Source organism: Pleurodeles waltl, chromosome 5, assembly GCF_031143425.1.
Source record: "Pleurodeles waltl isolate 20211129_DDA chromosome 5, aPleWal1.hap1.20221129, whole genome shotgun sequence".
Lineage (NCBI taxonomy): Eukaryota > Metazoa > Chordata > Amphibia > Caudata > Salamandridae > Pleurodeles > Pleurodeles waltl.
This window is the reverse complement of record NC_090444.1, coordinates 5,739,813-5,764,122: the sequence shown is the minus strand read 5'-3', so window position 1 is coordinate 5,764,122 and position 24,310 is coordinate 5,739,813. Positions and strand designations below refer to the sequence as shown.

Genomic DNA, 24,310 nt, shown 5'->3' with positions numbered 1-24,310 from the left:
ACTGTACTTGCCTTCTCCTCACACTAACACAGCACCGAGCTTCCCTCCTCCTCACAGTAACACAGCACCGACCTTCGCTTCTGCTCAGAGTGACACCAGCACAGAGCTTCCCTCCTCCTCACAGTAACACAGCACCGTACTTCCCTTCTCCTCACAGTAACACAGCACCGAGCTTCCCTCCTCCTCACAGTAACACAGCACCGTACTTCCCTTCCCCTCACAATAACACAGCACCGAGCTTCCCTCCTCCTCACAGTAACACAGCACCGAGCTTCCCTTCTCCTCACAGTAACACAGCACCGAGCTTCCCTCCTCCTCACAGTAACACAGCACCGAGCTTCGCTTCTGCTCAGAGTGACGCCAGCACCGAGCTTCCCTTCCCCTCACAGTAACACAGCACCGTACTTCCCTTCCACTCACAGTAACACAGCACCGAGCTTCCCTCCTCCTTACAGTAACACAGCACCGAGCTTCGCTTCTGCTCAGAGTGACGCCAGCACCGAGCTTCCCTTCTCCTCACAGCAACACAGCACCGAGTTTCGCTTCTCCTCACAGTGACACAGCACCGAGCTTCCCTTCCCCTCACAGTAACACAGCACCGAGCTTCCCTTCTGCTCAGAGTGACGCCAGCACCGAGCTTCCCTCCTCCTCACATTAACACATCACAGAGCTTCCCTTCCCCTCACAGTAACACAGCACCGAGCTTCCCTTCTGCTCAGAGTGACGCTAGCACCGAGCTTCCCTTCCCCTCACAGTAACACAGCACCGTACTTCCCTTCCACTCACAGTAACACAGCACCGAGCTTCCCTCCTCCTTACAGTAACACAGCACCGAGCTTCGCTTCTGCTCAGAGTGACGCCAGCACCGAGCTTCCCTTCTCCTCACAGCAACACAGCACCGAGCTTCCCTTCCACTCACAGTAACACAGCACCGAGCTTCCCTTCCCCTCACAGTAACACAGCACCGAGCTTCCCTTCTGCTCAGAGTGACGCCAGCACCGAGCTTCCCTCCTCCTCACATTAACACATCACCGAGCTTCCCTTCTCCTCATAGTAACACAGCACTGAGCTTCCCTTTCCCTCACAGTAACGCAGCAGGGAGTTTTCCTTCAACTCACAGTAACACAGGACCGAGCTTCCCTTCACCTCACAGTAACACAGCAGTGAGCTTCCGTTCTCCTCACAGTACCACAGCACCGAGCTTCCCTTCTCCTCACAGTAACACAGCACCGGGCTTCCCTTCTACTCAGAGTGACGCAGCACCGAGCTTCCCTTCTCCTCACAGTAACGCAGCACCGAGCCTCTCTTCTCCTCACAGTAACACAGCACCGAGCTTCCCTTCTCCACACAGTAACACAGCACCGAGCTTCCCTCCTCCTCACAGTAACACAGCACCGAGCCTCTCTTCTCCTCACAGTAACACAGCACCGAGCTTCCCTCCTCCTCACAGTAACACAGCACTGTACTTGCCTTCTCCTCACACTAACACAGCACCGAGCTTCCCTCCTCCTCACAGTAACACAGCACCGACCTTCGCTTCTGCTCAGAGTGACACCAGCACAGAGCTTCCCTCCTCCTCACAGTAACACAGCACCGTACTTCCCTTCTCCTCACAGTAACACAGCACCGGGCTTCCCTCCTCCTCACAGTAACACAGCACCGTACTTCCCTTCCCCTCACAGTAACACAGCACCGAGCTTCCCTCCTCCTCACAGTAACACAGCACCGAGCTTCCCTCCTCCTCACAGTAACACAGCACCGAGCTTCGCTTCTGCTCAGAGTGACGCCAGCACCGAGCTTCCCTTCCCCTCACAGTAACACAGCACCGTACTTCCCTTCCACTCACAGTAACACAGCACCGAGCTTCCCTCCTCCTTACAGTAACACAGCACCGAGCTTCGCTTCTGCTCAGAGTGACGCCAGCACCGAGCTTCCCTTCTCCTCACAGCAACACAGCACCGAGCTTCCCTTCCACTCACAGTAACACAGCACCGAGCTTCCCTTCTGCTCAGAGTGACGCCAGCACCGAGCTTCCCTCCTCCTCACATTAACACATCACAGAGCTTCCCTTCCCCTCACAGTAACACAGCACCGAGCTTCCCTTCTGCTCAGAGTGACGCTAGCACCGAGCTTCCCTTCCCCTCACAGTAACACAGCACCGTACTTCCCTTCCACTCACAGTAACACAGCACCGAGCTTCCCTCCTCCTTACAGTAACACAGCACCGAGCTTCGCTTCTGCTCAGAGTGACGCCAGCACCGAGCTTCCCTTCTCCTCACAGTAACACAGCACCGTACTTCCCTTCCCCTCACAGTAACACAGCACCGTACTTCCCTTCCCCTCACAGTAACACAGCACCGAGCTTCGCTTCTGCTCAGAGTGACGCCAGCACCGAGCTTCCCTTCTCCTCACAGCAACACAGCACCGAGCTTCCCTTCCACTCACAGTAACACAGCACCGAGCTTCCCTTCCCCTCACAGTAACACAGCACCGAGCTTCCCTTCTGCTCAGAGTGACGCCAGCACCGAGCTTCCCTTCCCCTCACAGTAACACATCACTGAGCTTCCCTTCCCCTCACAGTAACACAGCACCGAGCTTCCCTTCCCCTCACAGTAACACATCACTGAGCTTCCCTTCCCCTCACAGTAACACAGCACCGAGCTTCCCTTCTCCTCACAGTAACTCAGGACCGAGCTTCCCTTCTCCTCACAGTGACGCAGCACCGAGTTTCGCTTCTCCTCACAGTGACGCAGCACCGAGTTTCGCTTCTCCTCACAGTGACACAGCACCGAGCTTCCCTTCCCCTCACAGTAACACAGCACCGAGCTTCCCTTCTGCTCAGAGTGACGCCAGCACCGAGCTTCCCTCCTCCTCACATTAACACATCACAGAGCTTCCCTTCCCCTCACAGTAACACAGCACCGAGCTTCCCTTCTGCTCAGAGTGACGCTAGCACCGAGCTTCCCTTCCCCTCACAGTAACACAGCACCGTACTTCCCTTCCACTCACAGTAACACAGCACCGAGCTTCCCTCCTCCTTACAGTAACACAGCACCGAGCTTCGCTTCTGCTCAGAGTGACGCCAGCACCGAGCTTCCCTTCTCCTCACAGCAACACAGCACCGAGCTTCCCTTCCACTCACAGTAACACAGCACCGAGCTTCCCTTCCCCTCACAGTAACACAGCACCGAGCTTCCCTTCTGCTCAGAGTGACGCCAGCACCGAGCTTCCCTCCTCCTCACATTAACACATCACCGAGCTTCCCTTCTCCTCATAGTAACACAGCACTGAGCTTCCCTTTCCCTCACAGTAATGCAGCAGGGAGTTTTCCTTCAACTCACAGTAACACAGGACCGAGCTTCCCTTCACCTCACAGTAACACAGCAGTGAGCTTCCGTTCTCCTCACAGTACCACAGCACCGAGCTTCCCTTCTCCTCACAGTAACACAGCACCGGGCTTCCCTTCTACTCAGAGTGACGCAGCACCGAGCTTCCCTTCTCCTCACAGTAACGCAGCACCGAGCCTCTCTTCTCCTCACAGTAACACAGCACAGAGCTTCCCTTCTCCACACAGTAACACAGCACCGAGCTTCCCTCCTCCTCACAGTAACACAGCACCGAGCCTCTCTTCTCCTCACAGTAACACAGCACCGAGCTTCCCTTCTCCTCACAGTAACACAGCACCGAGCTTCCCTCCTCCTCACAGTAACACAGCACTGTACTTGCCTTCTCCTCACACTAACACAGCACCGAGCTTCCCTCCTCCTCACAGTAACACAGCACCGACCTTCGCTTCTGCTCAGAGTGACACCAGCACAGAGCTTCCCTCCTCCTCACAGTAACACAGCACCGTACTTCCCTTCTCCTCACAGTAACACAGCACCGGGCTTCCCTCCTCCTCACAGTAACACAGCACCGTACTTCCCTTCCCCTCACAGTAACACAGCACCGAGCTTCCCTCCTCCTCACAGTAACACAGCACCGAGCTTCCCTCCTCCTCACAGTAACACAGCACCGAGCTTCGCTTCTGCTCAGAGTGACGCCAGCACCGAGCTTCCCTTCCCCTCACAGTAACACAGCACCGTACTTCCCTTCCACTCACAGTAACACAGCACCGAGCTTCCCTCCTCCTTACAGTAACACAGCACCGAGCTTCGCTTCTGCTCAGAGTGACGCCAGCACCGAGCGTCCCTTCTCCTCACAGCAACACAGCACCGAGCTTCCCTTCCACTCACAGTAACGCCAGCACCGAGGTACCCTCCTCCTCATAGTAACACAGGACTGAGCTTCCCTTCCCCTCACAGTAAAGCAGCAAGGAGTTTTCCTTCTTCTCACAATAACACCAGCACCAAGCTTCCCTTGTTCTCACAGTGACACAGCACTGAGCTTCCCTTCTCCTCACAGTAACAGAGCACCGAGGTTTGCTTCTGCTCACAGTAAGACGCGCACCGATCTTCCCTTCTCCTCACAGTAACACAGCACCGAGCTTCCCTTCTCCTCACAAGTAACACAGCACTGAGCTTCCCCTCCCTTCTCCTCAGAGTAACACAGCACTGAGCTTCCCTTCTCCTCATAGTAACGTCAGCACCGAGCTTCCCTTCCCTCACAGTAACCCCAGCACCAAGCTTCCCTTCCCCTCACAGTAGCACATCACCGAGCTTCCCTTCTCTTCACAGTAACACAGCACTGAGCTTCCCTTCGCCTCACAGTAACGCCAGCACCGAGCTTTCCTTCTCCTCACAGTAACTCAGGACCGAGCTTCCCTTCTCCTCACAGTAATTCAGCACTGAGCTTCCCTCCTCCACATAGTAACACAGGACCGAGCTTCCCTTCCCCTCACAGTAACACAGCACCCAGCTTCCCTTCTCCTCATAGTAACACAGCACTGAGCTTCCCTTTCCCTCACAGTAACGCAGCAGGGAGTTTTCCTTCAACTCACAGTAACACAGGACCGAGCTTCCCTTCACCTCACAGTAACACAGCAGTGAGCTTCCGTTCTCCTCACAGTACCACAGCACCGAGCTTCCCTTCTCCTCACAGTAACACAGCACCGGGCTTCCCTTCTACTCAGAGTGACGCAGCACCGAGCTTCCCTTCTCCTCACAGTAACGCAGCACCGAGCCTCTCTTCTCCTCACAGTAAAACAGCACCGAGCTTCCCTTCTCCACACAGTAACACAGCACCGAGCTTCCCTCCTCCTCACAGTAACACAGCACCGAGCCTCTCTTCTCCTCACAGTAACACAGCACCGAGCTTCCCTTCTCCTCACAGTAACACAGCACCGAGCTTCCCTCCTCCTCACAGTAACACAGCACTGTACTTGCCTTCTCCTCACACTAACACAGCACCGAGCTTCCCTCCTCCTCACAGTAACACAGCACCGACCTTCGCTTCTGCTCAGAGTGACACCAGCACAGAGCTTCCCTCCTCCTCACAGTAACACAGCACCGTACTTCCCTTCTCCTCACAGTAACACAGCACCGAGCTTCCCTCCTCCTCACAGTAACACAGCACCGTACTTCCCTTCCCCTCACAATAACACAGCACCGAGCTTCCCTCCTCCTCACAGTAACACAGCACCGAGCTTCCCTTCTCCTCACAGTAACACAGCACCGAGCTTCCCTCCTCCTCACAGTAACACAGCACCGAGCTTCGCTTCTGCTCAGAGTGACGCCAGCACCGAGCTTCCCTTCCCCTCACAGTAACACAGCACCGTACTTCCCTTCCACTCACAGTAACACAGCACCGAGCTTCCCTCCTCCTTACAGTAACACAGCACCGAGCTTCGCTTCTGCTCAGAGTGACGCCAGCACCGAGCTTCCCTTCTCCTCACAGCAACACAGCACCGAGTTTCGCTTCTCCTCACAGTGACACAGCACCGAGCTTCCCTTCCCCTCACAGTAACACAGCACCGAGCTTCCCTTCTGCTCAGAGTGACGCCAGCACCGAGCTTCCCTCCTCCTCACATTAACACATCACAGAGCTTCCCTTCCCCTCACAGTAACACAGCACCGAGCTTCCCTTCTGCTCAGAGTGACGCTAGCACCGAGCTTCCCTTCCCCTCACAGTAACACAGCACCGTACTTCCCTTCCACTCACAGTAACACAGCACCGAGCTTCCCTCCTCCTTACAGTAACACAGCACCGAGCTTCGCTTCTGCTCAGAGTGACGCCAGCACCGAGCTTCCCTTCTCCTCACAGCAACACAGCACCGAGCTTCCCTTCCACTCACAGTAACACAGCACCGAGCTTCCCTTCCCCTCACAGTAACACAGCACCGAGCTTCCCTTCTGCTCAGAGTGACGCCAGCACCGAGCTTCCCTCCTCCTCACATTAACACATCACCGAGCTTCCCTTCTCCTCATAGTAACACAGCACTGAGCTTCCCTTTCCCTCACAGTAACGCAGCAGGGAGTTTTCCTTCAACTCACAGTAACACAGGACCGAGCTTCCCTTCACCTCACAGTAACACAGCAGTGAGCTTCCGTTCTCCTCACAGTACCACAGCACCGAGCTTCCCTTCTCCTCACAGTAACACAGCACCGGGCTTCCCTTCTACTCAGAGTGACGCAGCACCGAGCTTCCCTTCTCCTCACAGTAACGCAGCACCGAGCCTCTCTTCTCCTCACAGTAACACAGCACCGAGCTTCCCTTCTCCACACAGTAACACAGCACCGAGCTTCCCTCCTCCTCACAGTAACACAGCACCGAGCCTCTCTTCTCCTCACAGTAACACAGCACCGAGCTTCCCTCCTCCTCACAGTAACACAGCACTGTACTTGCCTTCTCCTCACACTAACACAGCACCGAGCTTCCCTCCTCCTCACAGTAACACAGCACCGACCTTCGCTTCTGCTCAGAGTGACACCAGCACAGAGCTTCCCTCCTCCTCACAGTAACACAGCACCGTACTTCCCTTCTCCTCACAGTAACACAGCACCGGGCTTCCCTCCTCCTCACAGTAACACAGCACCGTACTTCCCTTCCCCTCACAGTAACACAGCACCGAGCTTCCCTCCTCCTCACAGTAACACAGCACCGAGCTTCCCTCCTCCTCACAGTAACACAGCACCGAGCTTCGCTTCTGCTCAGAGTGACGCCAGCACCGAGCTTCCCTTCCCCTCACAGTAACACAGCACCGTACTTCCCTTCCACTCACAGTAACACAGCACCGAGCTTCCCTCCTCCTTACAGTAACACAGCACCGAGCTTCGCTTCTGCTCAGAGTGACGCCAGCACCGAGCTTCCCTTCTCCTCACAGCAACACAGCACCGAGCTTCCCTTCCACTCACAGTAACACAGCACCGAGCTTCCCTTCTGCTCAGAGTGACGCCAGCACCGAGCTTCCCTCCTCCTCACATTAACACATCACAGAGCTTCCCTTCCCCTCACAGTAACACAGCACCGAGCTTCCCTTCTGCTCAGAGTGACGCTAGCACCGAGCTTCCCTTCCCCTCACAGTAACACAGCACCGTACTTCCCTTCCACTCACAGTAACACAGCACCGAGCTTCCCTCCTCCTTACAGTAACACAGCACCGAGCTTCGCTTCTGCTCAGAGTGACGCCAGCACCGAGCTTCCCTTCTCCTCACAGTAACACAGCACCGTACTTCCCTTCCCCTCACAGTAACACAGCACCGTACTTCCCTTCCCCTCACAGTAACACAGCACCGAGCTTCGCTTCTGCTCAGAGTGACGCCAGCACCGAGCTTCCCTTCTCCTCACAGCAACACAGCACCGAGCTTCCCTTCCACTCACAGTAACACAGCACCGAGCTTCCCTTCCCCTCACAGTAACACAGCACCGAGCTTCCCTTCTGCTCAGAGTGACGCCAGCACCGAGCTTCCCTTCCCCTCACAGTAACACATCACTGAGCTTCCCTTCCCCTCACAGTAACACAGCACCGAGCTTCCCTTCCCCTCACAGTAACACATCACTGAGCTTCCCTTCCCCTCACAGTAACACAGCACCGAGCTTCCCTTCTCCTCACAGTAACTCAGGACCGAGCTTCCCTTCTCCTCACAGTGACGCAGCACCGAGTTTCGCTTCTCCTCACAGTGACGCAGCACCGAGTTTCGCTTCTCCTCACAGTGACACAGCACCGAGCTTCCCTTCCCCTCACAGTAACACAGCACCGAGCTTCCCTTCTGCTCAGAGTGACGCCAGCACCGAGCTTCCCTCCTCCTCACATTAACACATCACAGAGCTTCCCTTCCCCTCACAGTAACACAGCACCGAGCTTCCCTTCTGCTCAGAGTGACGCTAGCACCGAGCTTCCCTTCCCCTCACAGTAACACAGCACCGTACTTCCCTTCCACTCACAGTAACACAGCACCGAGCTTCCCTCCTCCTTACAGTAACACAGCACCGAGCTTCGCTTCTGCTCAGAGTGACGCCAGCACCGAGCTTCCCTTCTCCTCACAGCAACACAGCACCGAGCTTCCCTTCCACTCACAGTAACACAGCACCGAGCTTCCCTTCCCCTCACAGTAACACAGCACCGAGCTTCCCTTCTGCTCAGAGTGACGCCAGCACCGAGCTTCCCTCCTCCTCACATTAACACATCACCGAGCTTCCCTTCTCCTCATAGTAACACAGCACTGAGCTTCCCTTTCCCTCACAGTAATGCAGCAGGGAGTTTTCCTTCAACTCACAGTAACACAGGACCGAGCTTCCCTTCACCTCACAGTAACACAGCAGTGAGCTTCCGTTCTCCTCACAGTACCACAGCACCGAGCTTCCCTTCTCCTCACAGTAACACAGCACCGGGCTTCCCTTCTACTCAGAGTGACGCAGCACCGAGCTTCCCTTCTCCTCACAGTAACGCAGCACCGAGCCTCTCTTCTCCTCACAGTAACACAGCACAGAGCTTCCCTTCTCCACACAGTAACACAGCACCGAGCTTCCCTCCTCCTCACAGTAACACAGCACCGAGCCTCTCTTCTCCTCACAGTAACACAGCACCGAGCTTCCCTTCTCCTCACAGTAACACAGCACCGAGCTTCCCTCCTCCTCACAGTAACACAGCACTGTACTTGCCTTCTCCTCACACTAACACAGCACCGAGCTTCCCTCCTCCTCACAGTAACACAGCACCGACCTTCGCTTCTGCTCAGAGTGACACCAGCACAGAGCTTCCCTCCTCCTCACAGTAACACAGCACCGTACTTCCCTTCTCCTCACAGTAACACAGCACCGGGCTTCCCTCCTCCTCACAGTAACACAGCACCGTACTTCCCTTCCCCTCACAGTAACACAGCACCGAGCTTCCCTCCTCCTCACAGTAACACAGCACCGAGCTTCCCTCCTCCTCACAGTAACACAGCACCGAGCTTCGCTTCTGCTCAGAGTGACGCCAGCACCGAGCTTCCCTTCCCCTCACAGTAACACAGCACCGTACTTCACTTCCACTCACAGTAACACAGCACCGAGCTTCCCTCCTCCTTACAGTAACACAGCACCGAGCTTCGCTTCTGCTCAGAGTGACGCCAGCACCGAGCTTCCCTTCTCCTCACAGCAACACAGCACCGAGCTTCCCTTCCACTCACAGTAACACAGCACCGAGCTTCCCTTCTGCTCAGTGACGCCAGCACCGAGCTTCCCTCCTCCTCACATTAACACATCACAGAGCTTCCCTTCCCCTCACAGTAACACAGCACCGAGCTTCCCTTCTGCTCAGAGTGACGCTAGCACCGAGCTTCCCTTCCCCTCACAGTAACACAGCACCGTACTTCCCTTCCACTCACAGTAACACAGCACCGAGCTTCCCTCCTCCTTACAGTAACACAGCACCGAGCTTCGCTTCTGCTCAGAGTGACGCCAGCACCGAGCTTCCCTTCTCCTCACAGCAACACAGCACCGAGCTTCCCTTCCACTCACAGTAACACAGCACCGAGCTTCCCTTCCCCTCACAGTAACACAGCACCGAGCTTCCCTTCTGCTCAGAGTGACGCCAGCACCGAGCTTCCCTCCTCCTCACATTAACACATCACCGAGCTTCCCTTCTCCTCATAGTAACACAGCACTGAGCTTCCCTTTCCCTCACAGTAACGCAGCAGGGAGTTTTCCTTCAACTCACAGTAACACAGGACCGAGCTTCCCTTCACCTCACAGTAACACAGCAGTGAGCTTCCGTTCTCCTCACAGTACCAGAGCACCGAGCTTCCCTTCTCCTCACAGTAACACAGCACCGGGCTTCCCTTCTACTCAGAGTGACGCAGCACCGAGCTTCCCTTCTCCTCACAGTAACGCAGCACCGAGCCTCTCTTCTCCTCACAGTAACACAGCACCGAGCTTCCCTTCTCCACACAGTAACACAGCACGAGCTTCCCTCCTCCTCACAGTAACACAGCACCGAGCCTCTCTTCTCCTCACAGAAACACAGCACCGAGCTTCCCTTCTCCTCACAGTAACACATCACTGAGCTTCCCTTCCCCTCACAGTAACACAGCACCGAGCTTCCCTTCCCCTCACAGTAACACATCACTGAGCTTCCCTTCCCCTCACAGTAACACAGCACCGAGCTTCCCTTCTCCTCACAGTAACTCAGGACCGAGCTTCCCTTCTCCTCACAGTGACGCAGCACCGAGTTTCGCTTCTCCTCACAGTGACGCAGCACCGAGTTTCGCTTCTCCTCAGAGTGACACAGCACCGAGCTTTCTTTCATCTCTTTCACCCTAAGAAACACTTTGGGCCCCTGGACTTATTTTATTTTTTCAAATGAGTCAAAATTATCTTCTGTGCTTTCTCACAAGACGCAGTGCAGTGTAAACCATCTTTCCAGGTTCACTGCGAATAGTTACACATCCTTTTTCAGCCGCCTTATGCCATATGCCCTTTGCTTTGCTCAGGCCACCTCTGGGAGAGTGTTTTGAGTTCTGGTGCATCACAGCTGGAGGAAGCAGGCCACTGATATTATCCAAGTTGTATAATAATGTCCTTCTCTGTGCTGGTGTTTGAGAAATACTGCCTTATGTTTCCTTCCCTCCTTTTTGTGCCCTTGGGGACTTTCCATCTGAGTTACTACTAGTGTTACTCCTCATGTGGCAGCAGTATTCCTGGAGTAGTTATGTTTAGATTAAGTTGCCGTCACAGTGTATACAGAACTGTGACCTAATAAGGAGCTCTCAAGTTTTATGAATTTGTAGGAAATCTTACTAGCATATTTGATGACATGATAGAGGTGATGTCACACAACCATGAAATCTGTTAAACAATAATGAGAATGAAGTTAAAATAAATTTTAGAAAACACGCATTTACCCTAGGGTGTCAAGGCACTAAGAGAGCAAGAAATGTGGGAGAAAAGGGAGATCAGAGATGAAAAAGCCAAGTCTTGAGCTTTTTCGTAAAAGTATAAAGGTATAAACAATTCTGGAGGTCGCCAGGGAGAGAATTCCATATTTTTAAAGTTCCATGAACAAAACTATGGCCACCCAGGCAAACTTTCTTAACCTGAGGGTGTAGCTGGAGCATCCCATCTGAAGTGGTCCTTTAGGTATTGTGGGCTGGTACCCGGAAGAGCTTAAAATGAGATACATAGTGCTTTGAAGTGGGTGCGCTTGTGGACCGGAAGCGAGTGCAACTGTGCCAAGGCCTTAACAATGGAATGATATTTGGGGATTCCTGAAAGAAGTCTAGCCACAGCTTTCTGAAGTACTTGTGGTGTATTTAATAATCAGATTCATGATACTGAAGATTCATGTAAACGGACTTGCAATAATCCATGGGTACTCGCAAACATTTCCACGGGGGCCACAAAACACTGTCTGTGGTATGCCCAAGGGTAGGGGGGTGATGGAAGGTGGGCACAAGGGGGGGGGCGCAAAGTAAGGTAAAACTCTCATGCATTTAAACACTTTTTTGGAGTTTGCTGACAGTTTATCGTGTTCTTACATGTCTAGTGCAACATATCATTAAAACTAAACGTGTTCCTAGAGATAAGTTGTCCAGGCCACTTAGTTCATGTGTATATAAAGTATGCCCGTTTCACAGCTTTCAGAATTTTTCTGCTTTGTCCAGTGAACAGCAGCCCAGTGCTGCTGTTCACGAGGGGGCTGCAAAGAAAGGTCAGGAGGGCCGCATGCGGCCCGCGGGCCGTACTTTGAGTATCCCTGCAATAATCCAAATTAGAAAGAATGAGTCCGATGATAACTAATTTCCTTAGTTCTAATGGAATGAAAGACAGGACCTTTCTAAGAGATTTCAAAGCAAGGAAACAAGATGATGTGATGGAATTAATTTGTTTGTCAAATACAAGACATGGTTGTTCGATCAGTAACCCTCGCTCCCCCCCTCCCCATGATCCTCCCCCTCAGCGCCTTGAGACCCTCATGGGTGAGTAGCGCACTATACACATTTGTTTGATTGATTGTCAAAATTCACACCAAGGTTTTTAAGCTTGGGGATTGGGACCTGGAGATCACCCAACTCTGGGGTAACCAATCAGGGGACCAGAGGGATTTGTTATTCCCTAAGAGCAAGACTTCTGCCTTACTTGAATTTAAACAATTGTTTGACATCTAGCCAGTCTGATGTGGAAGATACAGCTACAGAAGTTAGACGCTGGCAATTTCTGATTATCTAAAGATTCATTCCCTGAGATTGAGACGACGATTTGAGTGTGGTCAGCATAGCTGACCACCGAGAACCCAAAAGGGTGGGGCTTAAGGAGGAACCCTGAGGGACCCCACTAGGAAAAGGAAAAGAACTAGAGGTGAAATTATCTAGGGCAACAAATTGCTGACTCTCTGAAAGAAAAGACTAAAGGAGGACTACAGCAGATCCTCCAATGCCAAGGGACTAGACACGGTCAGCCAACACCTTGTGATTGAACGTCTCGAAAACTGATGATAAATCCAGCATAATAAATGCTGCCATACCTCAGTCTGTTGGAGAATAGCCTCGCCTGGACAGTTCATTGAAGATAGGGGTAAAAGATTGACAATCAGAGTGCAGGGTGTTCGGAGGGCAGGGATCAAGCGGTGAGCCCGATTGAGTAATTAGAATCAGCTCCTGTACTTGATCCTTATTTAGGGAAGAAAATTAGAGAATCTGCTAGGTGCTATCATAGACATGGAGTCTATAATAAATGTAAAGTGAACTAGCCCCCTCTTCCCCCACTGATGGTTTTATTCCCTAAAGCCTATATAACACCCAGGTGCTGCTACAAACAGGTAGGAACAGGGTCACAATTACAATTTTAATTCTAGCTCTTATCACCAGGCAGGAGATTCATTCTGTTATAAGTGACACTTTAACCCAAGTTCGAAATGTGTGATTCTCACTCGCAATGAGTGAAACTAAAGGCCTCTTCTATCACATACTTATCAACATGTGAAAGACAAAATAAGGGTGATGTTAGACCTGCAAGCAGCCTCTGTGAGATGTAGGAGGACCAAAAGGACTTCTTTTGGTGCAAAGTTTAGACCAGTGGCACACTTGAGAAGCACACTGCAGAGCTCCCAGCTTCCGGTGATCCCTGCAGGTGTAGCTTATCAGTCTATGGGGCAGATTTAAGAGCCCTTAGCTCCACCGGAGTGTCATTTTTCGTGACGCTCCAGTGCGGCTAACCACTGCTCCATATTTACAAGGAGGTGTAACTCCACTTTTTGTGGTGTTATGCCTCCTTGTTACTACGGGCACCTTTGACGCAGTTTTCTGCATAATGGGTGTTGCAGTGGGCGTTCCACCGCACCCATTGCTTTTGACGCTGCCCCAGATTTATGAGAAAATGTAAATCTGAGGCAGTGCCAAAATCTAACACCACCCCAGGGGTGGCGCTCGCATGGTACAACGAAGAGGAATGCTTTCATTCTTCCTCATTTTTTGTTTTTTCTATGGTGGGCTGCATTTTGCAGCACACATAGAAAGAGCAAAATGCCATGGATTATTGATTATGTGCAGGAAGTTATCACTTCCTCCATATAAACAATCATTAGAAAATTATGCTTTGGTGCTTGTATATGTGCTGCAGGAGAAACAAATTGCCATTGTAGATTGTTTATGTGCCAGAAGGAACACCTTTCTGCACATACACAATCTATACCCTCAATTCAGACACCCTTGCACTACCGCGCAAGAATGCCTGCATTGGCACAGACAGCTTAATTCAGCACTAGGGGGAAACGCAGGGATGTGCCGTATTCCTCTAAAAATATGCTTCATCCCTGTGTTTCAAAAGTGGGGCAGTGTGGCACTGCTATTTTTGGAATAAATCAGGGCCTATTTTTTTCTTTGCATTATAATGATTAGCCCTGATTTAATAATGGATTGATGGAAGTATAAGTAACAAAATATAGTTTGTATCACAAATACCTTGTGTTTCTGTCTACGCAAAAGTGCACTTCAGATGTGGAATGTGAACGCTTGTGAGTCTGGCCAGATTCTAAGAGCAACACTTGAGGAAGATCCCAGGAGACCCAGAAGTGCTCTCAGCAGCACGCGAGGCCCCAAGTATGCAGGCAAGTAAGGAGTGGAAGAGGCTTGAGGAGCACACAGGACCATCGTAGGACAGCGCGAGCGTGGCAGACGTAAGTGGCTGCCGCTGAGTGTGCACCTCAGTCCTCCACAGACATGGCCCAGCTAGGTCTGGGTGCGGCTTGTGGGGAGAACCAGTGAGACCCGCTCACCACAGTCCCCACCCACAATCAGCAACATTCTTGAGGGCATTCATGCAATAGGACCAAAATATCTCCCCAACCTCACCTCACACAGGGAAGCGAGGCCCCATCAGCCCCCGCACGGTCCAGAAGACCCCAACAGGCCCCAGCAGGCCAACAGCCTGACCCAAGGGGATGCGCTGACAGGTAGTCCACCTCCAGGATTCAGGTACCTCAGTGCAGCACTACGCTACACTGCTTAATCAGCAAGCAGCAACGACAAAGCGATTGTGGCAGCCGTAGTCATCTGCCGCCAAGAATGCACCCCGGTCCTCACAGCAGTGGTCCAGCCAGGCGTGGGTGAAGCTTGTGGGGTCCCCGGAGAGACCCACTCGCCATCGGCTCCTTCTTGCTCAGTGGCAGTAGTAGGCACGTGACCTAAATAACACCACCAACAAGCATAGGCAGTGGGCAGACAACAGCAAACAATGGCTGACAACAGCACAATCCTCTAACCATAAGGGTGGACTGGCTCATGCGAAGGACCACATTTGCCCTCCCCATCCGGGTAATCTGCTTGCCCATTGCACCACACCAGCCAAACACCCGGAGTGACAGACACACCCATCCAGTGGGCATACTGAATGGTCATTAGTGGTCATTAGGAAGAAGCAGTCACTGGAATAAGGTCCCAGAGCGAATAAACACCATAGCAAGGTGCAACAACATAGCAACAAGGTGCAACAATAATATATCAAGATAGAAGCCACTGTCAGCAGCCATCAACCGTTCTCCCCAACGGGTGTGGAGCAAGGACGTATCTACGGATACTTTTCGGGGTGAGCATAGTTGTGGGAAGAGCAAGTGAATATGAGAATCCGCAGTTCCCTCTTCCTGATGGCCCACAAGAAGGTGCAGAACCTAATGAGAAAAGAGAAAGCAGCCCCAACCGAACAGGGGGGTGCACAAATGGGGGAAAGGTGAAACAGCTCCTGAGGCATCAAACCACACCAGAAGCAGTGCCCCAAGAGGCAAAGGAGGCAAATGAGTCCAAGGAGTTAAAGGAGCGCATCCCCAGAGACAAAAACAGGCACAAGGGGAGGCCTAAACATAAGTTCTGTGTGCAAAGGCATCAGCGAGTACTTCACGCCACTGGGCAAAAACAGCAGCCATAAAACTCCCCTTGGAGGGCCAGTTTCAAGACCACAGCCCAACTGGAGATCTTTCAGCGACAGTGTAATTACCCTGGTCACCTCCTGGGAGGACGCTCCTCCAAGTAAAGTAGCACAAGAATCCAGGCTGAAATTATCTGCGCCAAGAGCACCAAGTGCACCATCTGTTCAAATCGCCCAGTACAATCCAATCGAGCACACTATCCAGCCTCAGAAGGGGGAACCCCTCATACCTCCAATCATAGTGATAAAAGGTAGGGGCAGTACATCGGAATATCTCACTTCTAAGGTCAATGGCATAGAAGGAAGCCCCAAAGGAAGCCTGGACAAGTTAGCCCAAGTATCACCAAGCTCAGCGAAGAACTCAACCTGCCCCCGCTAGGAAGTCTCTCTCTCACTGTAAGAATTAGAGGAGGTCTTTAACAAAGAAGAGGAGTATCGCGCAGAGAAAGAGGGTGCTAACATAACACCTGCAGAAAAGAGTGTAAATCTGTCCATTATTGATAGGGCACCGGCACTCGAAACAGCACACAACTACAGACTCACTGACACAAAGGACACCCAGCTGACAGGATTGGATGCCTTAAACAGCACTATAACGGCCATAACAAATGCGAAGTTCTTCAACACAGACAAATTAGACATCAAAATTCAAAGTTCAAATTCTGCAAAGTTTGGCAACCACCACTATGGCAATAGATAACAAGTTGAACAGGTTAAATGCACTCATTCGAAGAGCAAACGCCCACGTGTAGGCCGATAAGGGCCCGGTAAACCAGGCACACCAGTGTCACTGCAACCCAATTCTGGAAAAACTCCAAGAACTGCTGTCAGTTACGTCCAAAATAGTGACAGATCTAAAACAGGAGCTGGTCCAGTGGGGGGACGTCAAGCAGCATCCACAGTGCCCACAAAGCGCAAATAGCCTGCAAAAAGGAACATCTATCTGTACCGCACAGGATGAAGCAAGCCCAGTACAGGCTTTTGGAGATTCAGTGGAAGGCTCAATCCAGGAGCGCAAAATTGTGGTAGATCCCTTCATTCCTGTCTAGGAAAAACAAAAAATGCCTAGGGAAAATGCATGACAAAACAGCTATGTGTCCGCAAATGAAATACCTACACCCTTCCAGTCACGGAAATCGTGGCCCACCGAGAGGGAACCCCAGGGAAAAACATAAGCAAATCATGGACAAGAAAGAGTGCACAGCTGCTGCTCAACTAAGAGACAAAAAGTCTCAGTCAATAACAGATCAGCTGCCGTCCTCGCTGATTGGGAACAATCTTCAAAAACAGCAAGAAGAGGGAGGAACAGGACTAACTGGACGTAAGAGCCAGGGGACCCTTGGTTCGGAAGTCAGAATAGGAGGGCTCAATGGATTACAAACAAATTGCTTAGGGCCTGAAGCCCAGCTACAATCTGTACCCCCTGATGCAGCCACTACAATATCAACTTTGGGGACACATGATGGAACAATAATAGACCACATAACCATCCTCAGTTCAAAGGCACAGGAAACCTGGAAAGTAGCCAAAAATCTGTTAGCTGGGTTTCAAGAATTCCTAAGCCTGGCTGTATAAGCAAAGCCCAAAGGGCACCCAAAAGGAGGCCTCTCAACCTAAATAACCACACGCAAATCCTTTGATGCTAATATCATTGACAAAATTCCGGATTCCTGGAAAGGCGCAATATTTCTAAGTAGGGCCCCTATGGGAACCCCAACAGCTATCGACTAATATCACAGCTTGACATTGGCACAAATATATTTGCGGGTCTCCTGCTGGAGGAACTCAAAGAATGGGCAATCAAGCTTAATCTAATATCCCTAAATCAAACCAGCTTCCAGCACTTCTGACAACCTGATAGCACTAGCCATGCTTGTGGAAAAATATACAAACACAAAAATGGCCCTATACACCTGCTTTGTGGACTAATTCAAAGCCTTTGACTCAGTGAACCGGAACAGGCTGTGTAGGAAACTAGCAAACCTCAATATCCCACCAAAACTGTTACAAGGAATACAGCTTCTATATTCAGAAAACTGGGCAAGGGTGAAGTAACCAATAATGGAACAGTGTCTGCCAAAATTCGGATAGACAGAGGTGTCAAGCAGGGCTGTGTTCTGGCTCCAATGCTTTTTAACCTTTATTTGGCAGACCTGTGCACACAACTGAACACCACCAGCCTCTATCCCCCCAAACTGGGTAACCATCCTCTAACAGCATTACTATATGCAGATGATATTGTCCTATTTGATATTTCAGGTGCAGGACTCCAAAAAGTGCTAAACACCTTCAATCAGTATTGCAGGACTAATGAGCTGGTGGTAAACCTGGAGAAAACCAAGGTAGTTATATTTGGCAAGCGGGTAATCAAGAAAAAGAAATGGCTCTGTGGGGAGAAGTGGACAGAAGCAGAAGCTATAAACATCTTGGCGTCTGGCTACAGGAATGCTGGTCACACCGCCTGCACCTAAACACCCTGAAAGCTAGAATGGCGTCCCAAGTGGCATCAGTTCTAGCCCTGTCTTCGATCTACAAAGTGCAACCTGGTGTCCACTCCTTACAGTGATTAAGGCAAAATTCCTGCCTGCCCTGGCACATGGTCTCGAAATATCTCCCAGTAAACTAAACAACTTCATGAACATTGTATACAGCAAAGGCATTTGCCTTCTCTTCCGTCTTCCATACAGCTCCTCTCCAGCACAGATTAGATTGGAATTCGGGTTACAAGACCAAGCATTAGCACAAGACGGGGCTTTGCTTAAATATGCCTCCATGCTAAGACAGGCTCAACCAAACACACTAAAGGCACTGTTTGGGAGGAAATTGGCACAAACTTGGCGGAAGTCTCAAATCAATGGCCAAAGAGAATCACTTCAGCCATAAAGCATCTGCAGGCAGAAGAGCTATGGCAGATCTTTACCCCACAAAGACTACAAGCAATCACTAAACAAAGAAGTCAAGCTGCTCTCATGGAGCAGGGACAAAGACAAGTTCAGAAAGTGATCGCACTCATGGATGACAATTAACACTTATAAGGCTCCGACAGTACAGCAGAAATATTAAAAACGTCTCTAAAATTAAAGGTACTCCACATCAGGCTCGGACTATTACCTTCATTGGATGCTGTGCCAAAATGGCTTAGATCTGCAAACAGCGTAAGATACAGACTTTACGCACATCACTGGGAAGACTTCCTGCACATCCTTTGTATATGCCCTGCTCTGCTACCTTGGCAGAAGATGTATCTTAAAAATATCTTCAATGCCAATGGTATCATATTGTGCCAGCAGGCAATTTTGTTTAGTCTCAAAGGGTTGACTCTGCAATACATAGCTTGTTTGGCAAAATTTGTCTTAAAAAGTGACTACCTGTTAAAACATGCAACAAGTTGACCAAGCCACGAGCTCGTAGCAGAAATAAACACTGGCAGCTCTGGGCATGCCAGCAATGGTGACAGCATTTCTTCCAACTGAACTTTTATACCCAGCCCTTGAACTGGAGAAATTACACTTTAATAGCCGTAAAATTATTTACAAATAGTTAACCCAGCAACGTTTTTTGATGTTTGTTGATCACCTAGTGCCCCTTGAGCTGGTATAATACACCAGTCAGTGGCTCAGTGTTTATCTGGTATGCGTGAGTGTATGCCACGAGGTGTTCCACTCGTCAGTAGGATTTATTTGGTTTAGTAATAGGAAGAGAGAATATGAAAGTATTGAATACTTTATGGTGCTTTAACGCTTTCCTTATGTGGTGATTGCAATGATTTTGATTAATTATGCAATGAAGTATAAAAGTAAAGGAAAGACTGCAAAGAGTGTCGGAGGCTGGTCGTGCCAATAAAGAAACTTACCTCCTGCTAATGGCGCATGTCATCATTACAAACCGAGGTGCAATTGTAGGAGAAATAAATCAGTTTTGCCCCAGGGCAATGCATTTGGCGCCTAATTTTTGGTCTTCTCCACATGACAGCATATTGCGACTGCTGGTCAGTGTACACGACCACCATCCTTTGCTGCATTATCTGCGCTGCGTGGCACCATCCAATGTCAGATATAATTTTCAGATGGAGAGATGGAGTTATTGGTGGAGGAAGTGAAAATGAAGGAGGCACATCTCCTTGGCCATCTGGTCCCAAAGACATCAAAGAGCACAAAGGACAAACTGCTGAAACAAATCACTTGGACACAGAGTACACCCAGTGCAGCACTCCGGTCCACTGATGATCCAAAGAAGCGAAAGGAGAAGGTGAGGCCCATCACAGGCATGTCCGGCACTGATGGCCTGCAGGCGGTAGGATTGGGAACAGAGCAGGCGGAGGCAGGTGAGTGCAACAAAGTGAAAGCGAATGTTCCCTGGTACTGTTGCTGGGTCTTTGCACCTCTAGATGCTGATCCTCAGCCATAGGCACAAGCCAACTATAGCATGGTTGTGTATGTGAGTCCTCGCTTGTCAGCAGAATGAAGAAGTAACACATATTTCAGAATGTCTCAGAATGAAAGATGAGAAGAGAGTGAGAGAATAGTGAACCTCTCATGGTTGGATGTCCTCATCACCAACCACCCATCCTCCATCCCCCTTCATCTGCTGAAGAGCCTGACATTTTGTCTACATTACTTTATTGATTATGTCCAGAACATGTCATAATTGGTTCCATCCACCTATTTACCCCTTATGAATGTTTTGATTAACTTCCGGGACTTTTCGAAACAAAATTTGTTTTCTGACATATAGCTGATTACTTATCTCTGGTACAAACATGCTACATTTTAGACCATCAAGTACTCATTGCAGACCAGCCAACTCTCACAGTGCCACTGTGTGACACGCAATATCACCTCCCTTCACACGGTCACCCAGTCACGAGCCAATATCATACCGTGGCAGAGAAAACAAGCTGAAAATCGCTGTTATCAGTGGAGTTTCAGCCTTTTCTCCGCAGGTATGAACTGCTGACATCTTTAAGGGGTGTGAAAACACCACAGGACAACAGCAGCAACCTCTTGGTGTTTTTTTTCTTATTCTTTTTTTTGGAGGAGGGGGTTTGGTAATTTGACTGGAGCAAAAATGCCTCTTAGGTACTTCTTGCCACGAGGCCCGCCCCTCCAAGGCCCCGCCCCCCTCCTCACACAGTGAACTTTTTAGGTTCCCCCTGCACATTGCTTGTGCTGTGCTTGTGATTAGAATTTGCCTGCACATCGCTTGCGCTGTAGTTGTGAATTCTATTGTAATCAATATAAATCTTAAAAGGGGCTTACATCCTGCCCTTAATTTGCATTGGTTTGTGTGCTTGCCACTTACTTTTTCACCGCTCATTGTACTGAAGCATGCTATTTCCTGCTGTTTTTCTTATCAGTGGAGCTTGGCCCAAGTACTCCTTTTCATCCGTTTTTTTGGAACTTCATTTTTATTTGTAAGCAAGCGTGTTTGGCGGCTGCATGTGATTGGTGCTACTGTGCTTCTTATTACCATCAAGCGTTGAGCTCAGTAAGCTGCTTGCTCTTTAAAAAAAAAAAAATATTTGCTATTTTACATAGCACGAACCCCAGCAAGAGTATCGGAGCGCTTTACAGACTGACACATTTACAGGCCCGGAGAATTAAGAGGCAGAGAGTGATTAAGGGCCTCATTGGTGGTAGGATCAGCTGAACGCCAAAGCTGCAGGGAGGAGGCTGCCGACATGCCTACAGCCTCCCCCCGTTGTATTACGCTGTTTCCACTGGGCTGATACTTAAGGGAGCCGAGGCCAATGCTTTTGCACAACAACACCCTCGGAAAGTGCACTGTTTGCAGTGCATACTGCACATTCTCAGGGTGCTGGCAGGGGGGCCACTGCACCTCCCATGCCCCTGTGGCTCCCAGGTCTGGCTTTCCACTTTTTTAATGGCGGGGAGCCTGCCATGAAAAAGCTGGTAGAAAGAGGAGTTGTGACATGCACGGCACAACTCCAACTGCCACCACCCGGTTGGGATATTTGATCCTGGCAGTGGCATAGGTCTCCTGGTGGTCCGACTCCCAGGGTCTTAATCTGGTGGTCAGACCGCCAGGAGGGTGGCGGTCTGACCACCACCTCAGGTTTGGCAGGCCTCTGACTTGTATGAGGCCCTAAGTGATTTGGAGAGGTCAAGTGATTTGCACAGAAACACTGAGACTCAAACCGTGCTCCCCAGCTTCCAGGCAGGCCGCACTAACCCTTACACCACATCCTCTCCCCTCGAGATCAGCTTATAAGATGCTGGCAATCCTTTGGAATGTATAATTGAATGTATTCCCATTATGTGTTCCAAAGCAGCGCACCCATCAATGTTGCTGCATTTTAATTTAACCCCTTGGGTGCCTTGGACGAGCTGGGCTCACCTTTGGCCACGGTTGCCGTGTACAGAGGACGAGCTCAGCTTGTCCTGCACCCGGCACACAGGGGGAGCGCTAGCACTTCCTCCCCCGGGCCTCCCACCCACACCCCCGTCAGTGATGGAAGGGAAATCGCTTCCCTTTCCACCCCCAACCTCCCCTGGTACCCCCCCAGTGACGTCTGATGACATCAGCACGCAATCGCGTGATGACCTCATCAGAGGTCGCCTCCCATCTCTCTGGAAGCTAAGCATTTCTCTTCTGCTCGGGAGGAGGGGGCAGGCAGAGACGTCAAAAGAAAGGAAAGCCTTTTCCTTTCTTTTGATGTCATTCTGAGCATTTCTGCAGCCCAATCGCATCGCGATTGGGTTGCAGAAATGCCCACTAGACACCAGGGAATTTTCTTTTTTTATTTATGTAATACGGGGAGCGGCCCCTTGGGCAAGGGCCGCTCCCTGGGGGGGGCAAATAATTTTAAGGTCTTTTCTGCCCCCCCCTCGGGCAGATCAGCCTATATTGATTAGGTCAATCTGCCCCCGGGGGGGCAGAAGCCACTAGACACCAGGAGGGATTTTTTTTTAGCTATGAAATTGGCATAAGGGGAGTGACCCCTTAGGCAAGGGTCGATCCACAGGGAGCAATTATTTTATTATGCCTTTTCTGCCCCCGGGGCAGATCAACCTATATTGATTAGGCCGATCTTCCCCATTAGTCAAGGGTCGTTCCCCCAGGGGGGTAGGGGCAAATTGTTCTTAGGCCATTTCTTGGGGGCAGATCAGCCTATTTTTATTAGGCCAATCTAGCCCCAAGGGGGTCAAAAACCACTAGAAACCAGGGATTTTTTTTAGGTCAGTTTCACGCAAGGGGAGCGACCCCCTTAGGCAAGGGTAGCTCCTCTGGAGGGGGCAAATTTATTTTAGGCCATTTGTGCCCCCCTTGGGGGCAGATCAGCCTATTTTAATGAGGCCGATCTGCCCCCAAGGGGGGCAAAAGCTACAAGGCACCAGGGATTTATTTATTTTTGTTTTTTTTACAGATGGGGATTGACCCCATAGGCAAGGGTCATTCCCCATGGGGGTCAAATTTATTTTAGGCCATTTCTGCCCACCTTGGAGGCAGATCGGTCTATTTTTCTTAGGCCAATCTGCCCCCAAAGGGGGTAGAAACCACTAGACACAAGGTTTTGTTTTTTTGCACCAATTTCATGCAAGGGGAGCGACTCCTTAGGCAAGAGTCACTCCTCTGGGGGGGGGGGATTTATTTTACGCCATTTCTGCCCCCTTTGGGGGCAGATCAGACTATTTTAAGGCTCATCTGCTCCCAGGGGGGCAAAAACCCGACCAGACACCAGGGAAGATTTTTTTTCAAAGAAAGAGAGTGGGAGTATGGCCATACCCCCACCCCAAATAAATGGGGACAACGTTGTTCAGCGCACCAGTGGGCAGGTGGGGCAATTACTCCCGATCCACTCCCGGGGGAGCAGGAAGCCTACTAGATGCCAGGGAATTAAAAAACAACAGAAAATAGTGGGGTGGTGGCTACCAACGGTATGGGCCTGGTTATACCCCCACCCCAACTGAAGGGGGTAACAGTCTTTCAGCTCTTCCCCGCACACTAAAAGATCTTATCCCATGGCAATCAAGAGGACATTTGATTATTTTGGGTTTTGGTTTTACATTTGGGCCATGAGAGATTGGCTAACTCTCAAAATCGTCCCACTTGAGGTGGGGGCTGCACTTTTTGGACTTTGGGACGCTGCTATGTAGAAAAATCTACAAGATCTAGACACATCTGAAAACTAAACATCTTGGTGATTCCAGGGTGGTGTGCTTCACATGCACCCCACACCATTTTTTTATCAACAATGCCGTGCTAACCTCCAACTTTGCTAGAAATCACATATTGTTCCCACATTTGTGTGATGGAACCTTCCGGAATCTGCAAGAATACACAGAATTCCTGCCACCCAGCATTGTCTCAACTATAACAATAACAATTTTGCCCCACTTGTCAGCCTTAAAATGTTTTTTTTCAAACTGCCCTTTTGGACCCGCTTTGGTTCCCCCTTAATTTCAACATGATTTTGGCTTTTCCCTATCACAGGCACTTGGCCCACCTACACAAGTGAGGTATCATTTTTGCCGGGAGACTGTGGGGAATGTTGGGTGGTAGGAAATTTGTCCCG

General features: G+C 50.7%; 1 protein-coding gene across 2 annotated transcripts in view; it reads left to right on the top strand.

The window, feature by feature from the left end:
- Nucleotides 1-24,310, top strand: part of LOC138295223 (whey acidic protein-like) — a 209,010-nt gene that overhangs the window by 99,031 nt on the left and 85,669 nt on the right. Inside the window, exon 3 of one of the 2 annotated variants that reach the window (XM_069233402.1) lies at nt 19,841-20,098. The exons of the other annotated variant lie outside the window; for it this stretch is intronic. Within the exon in view, the coding sequence (XP_069089503.1) occupies nt 19,841-20,098 (258 nt within the window). The remainder of the gene's footprint in view (nt 1-19,840; nt 20,099-24,310) is intronic. 2 annotated transcript variants of the gene reach the window in all.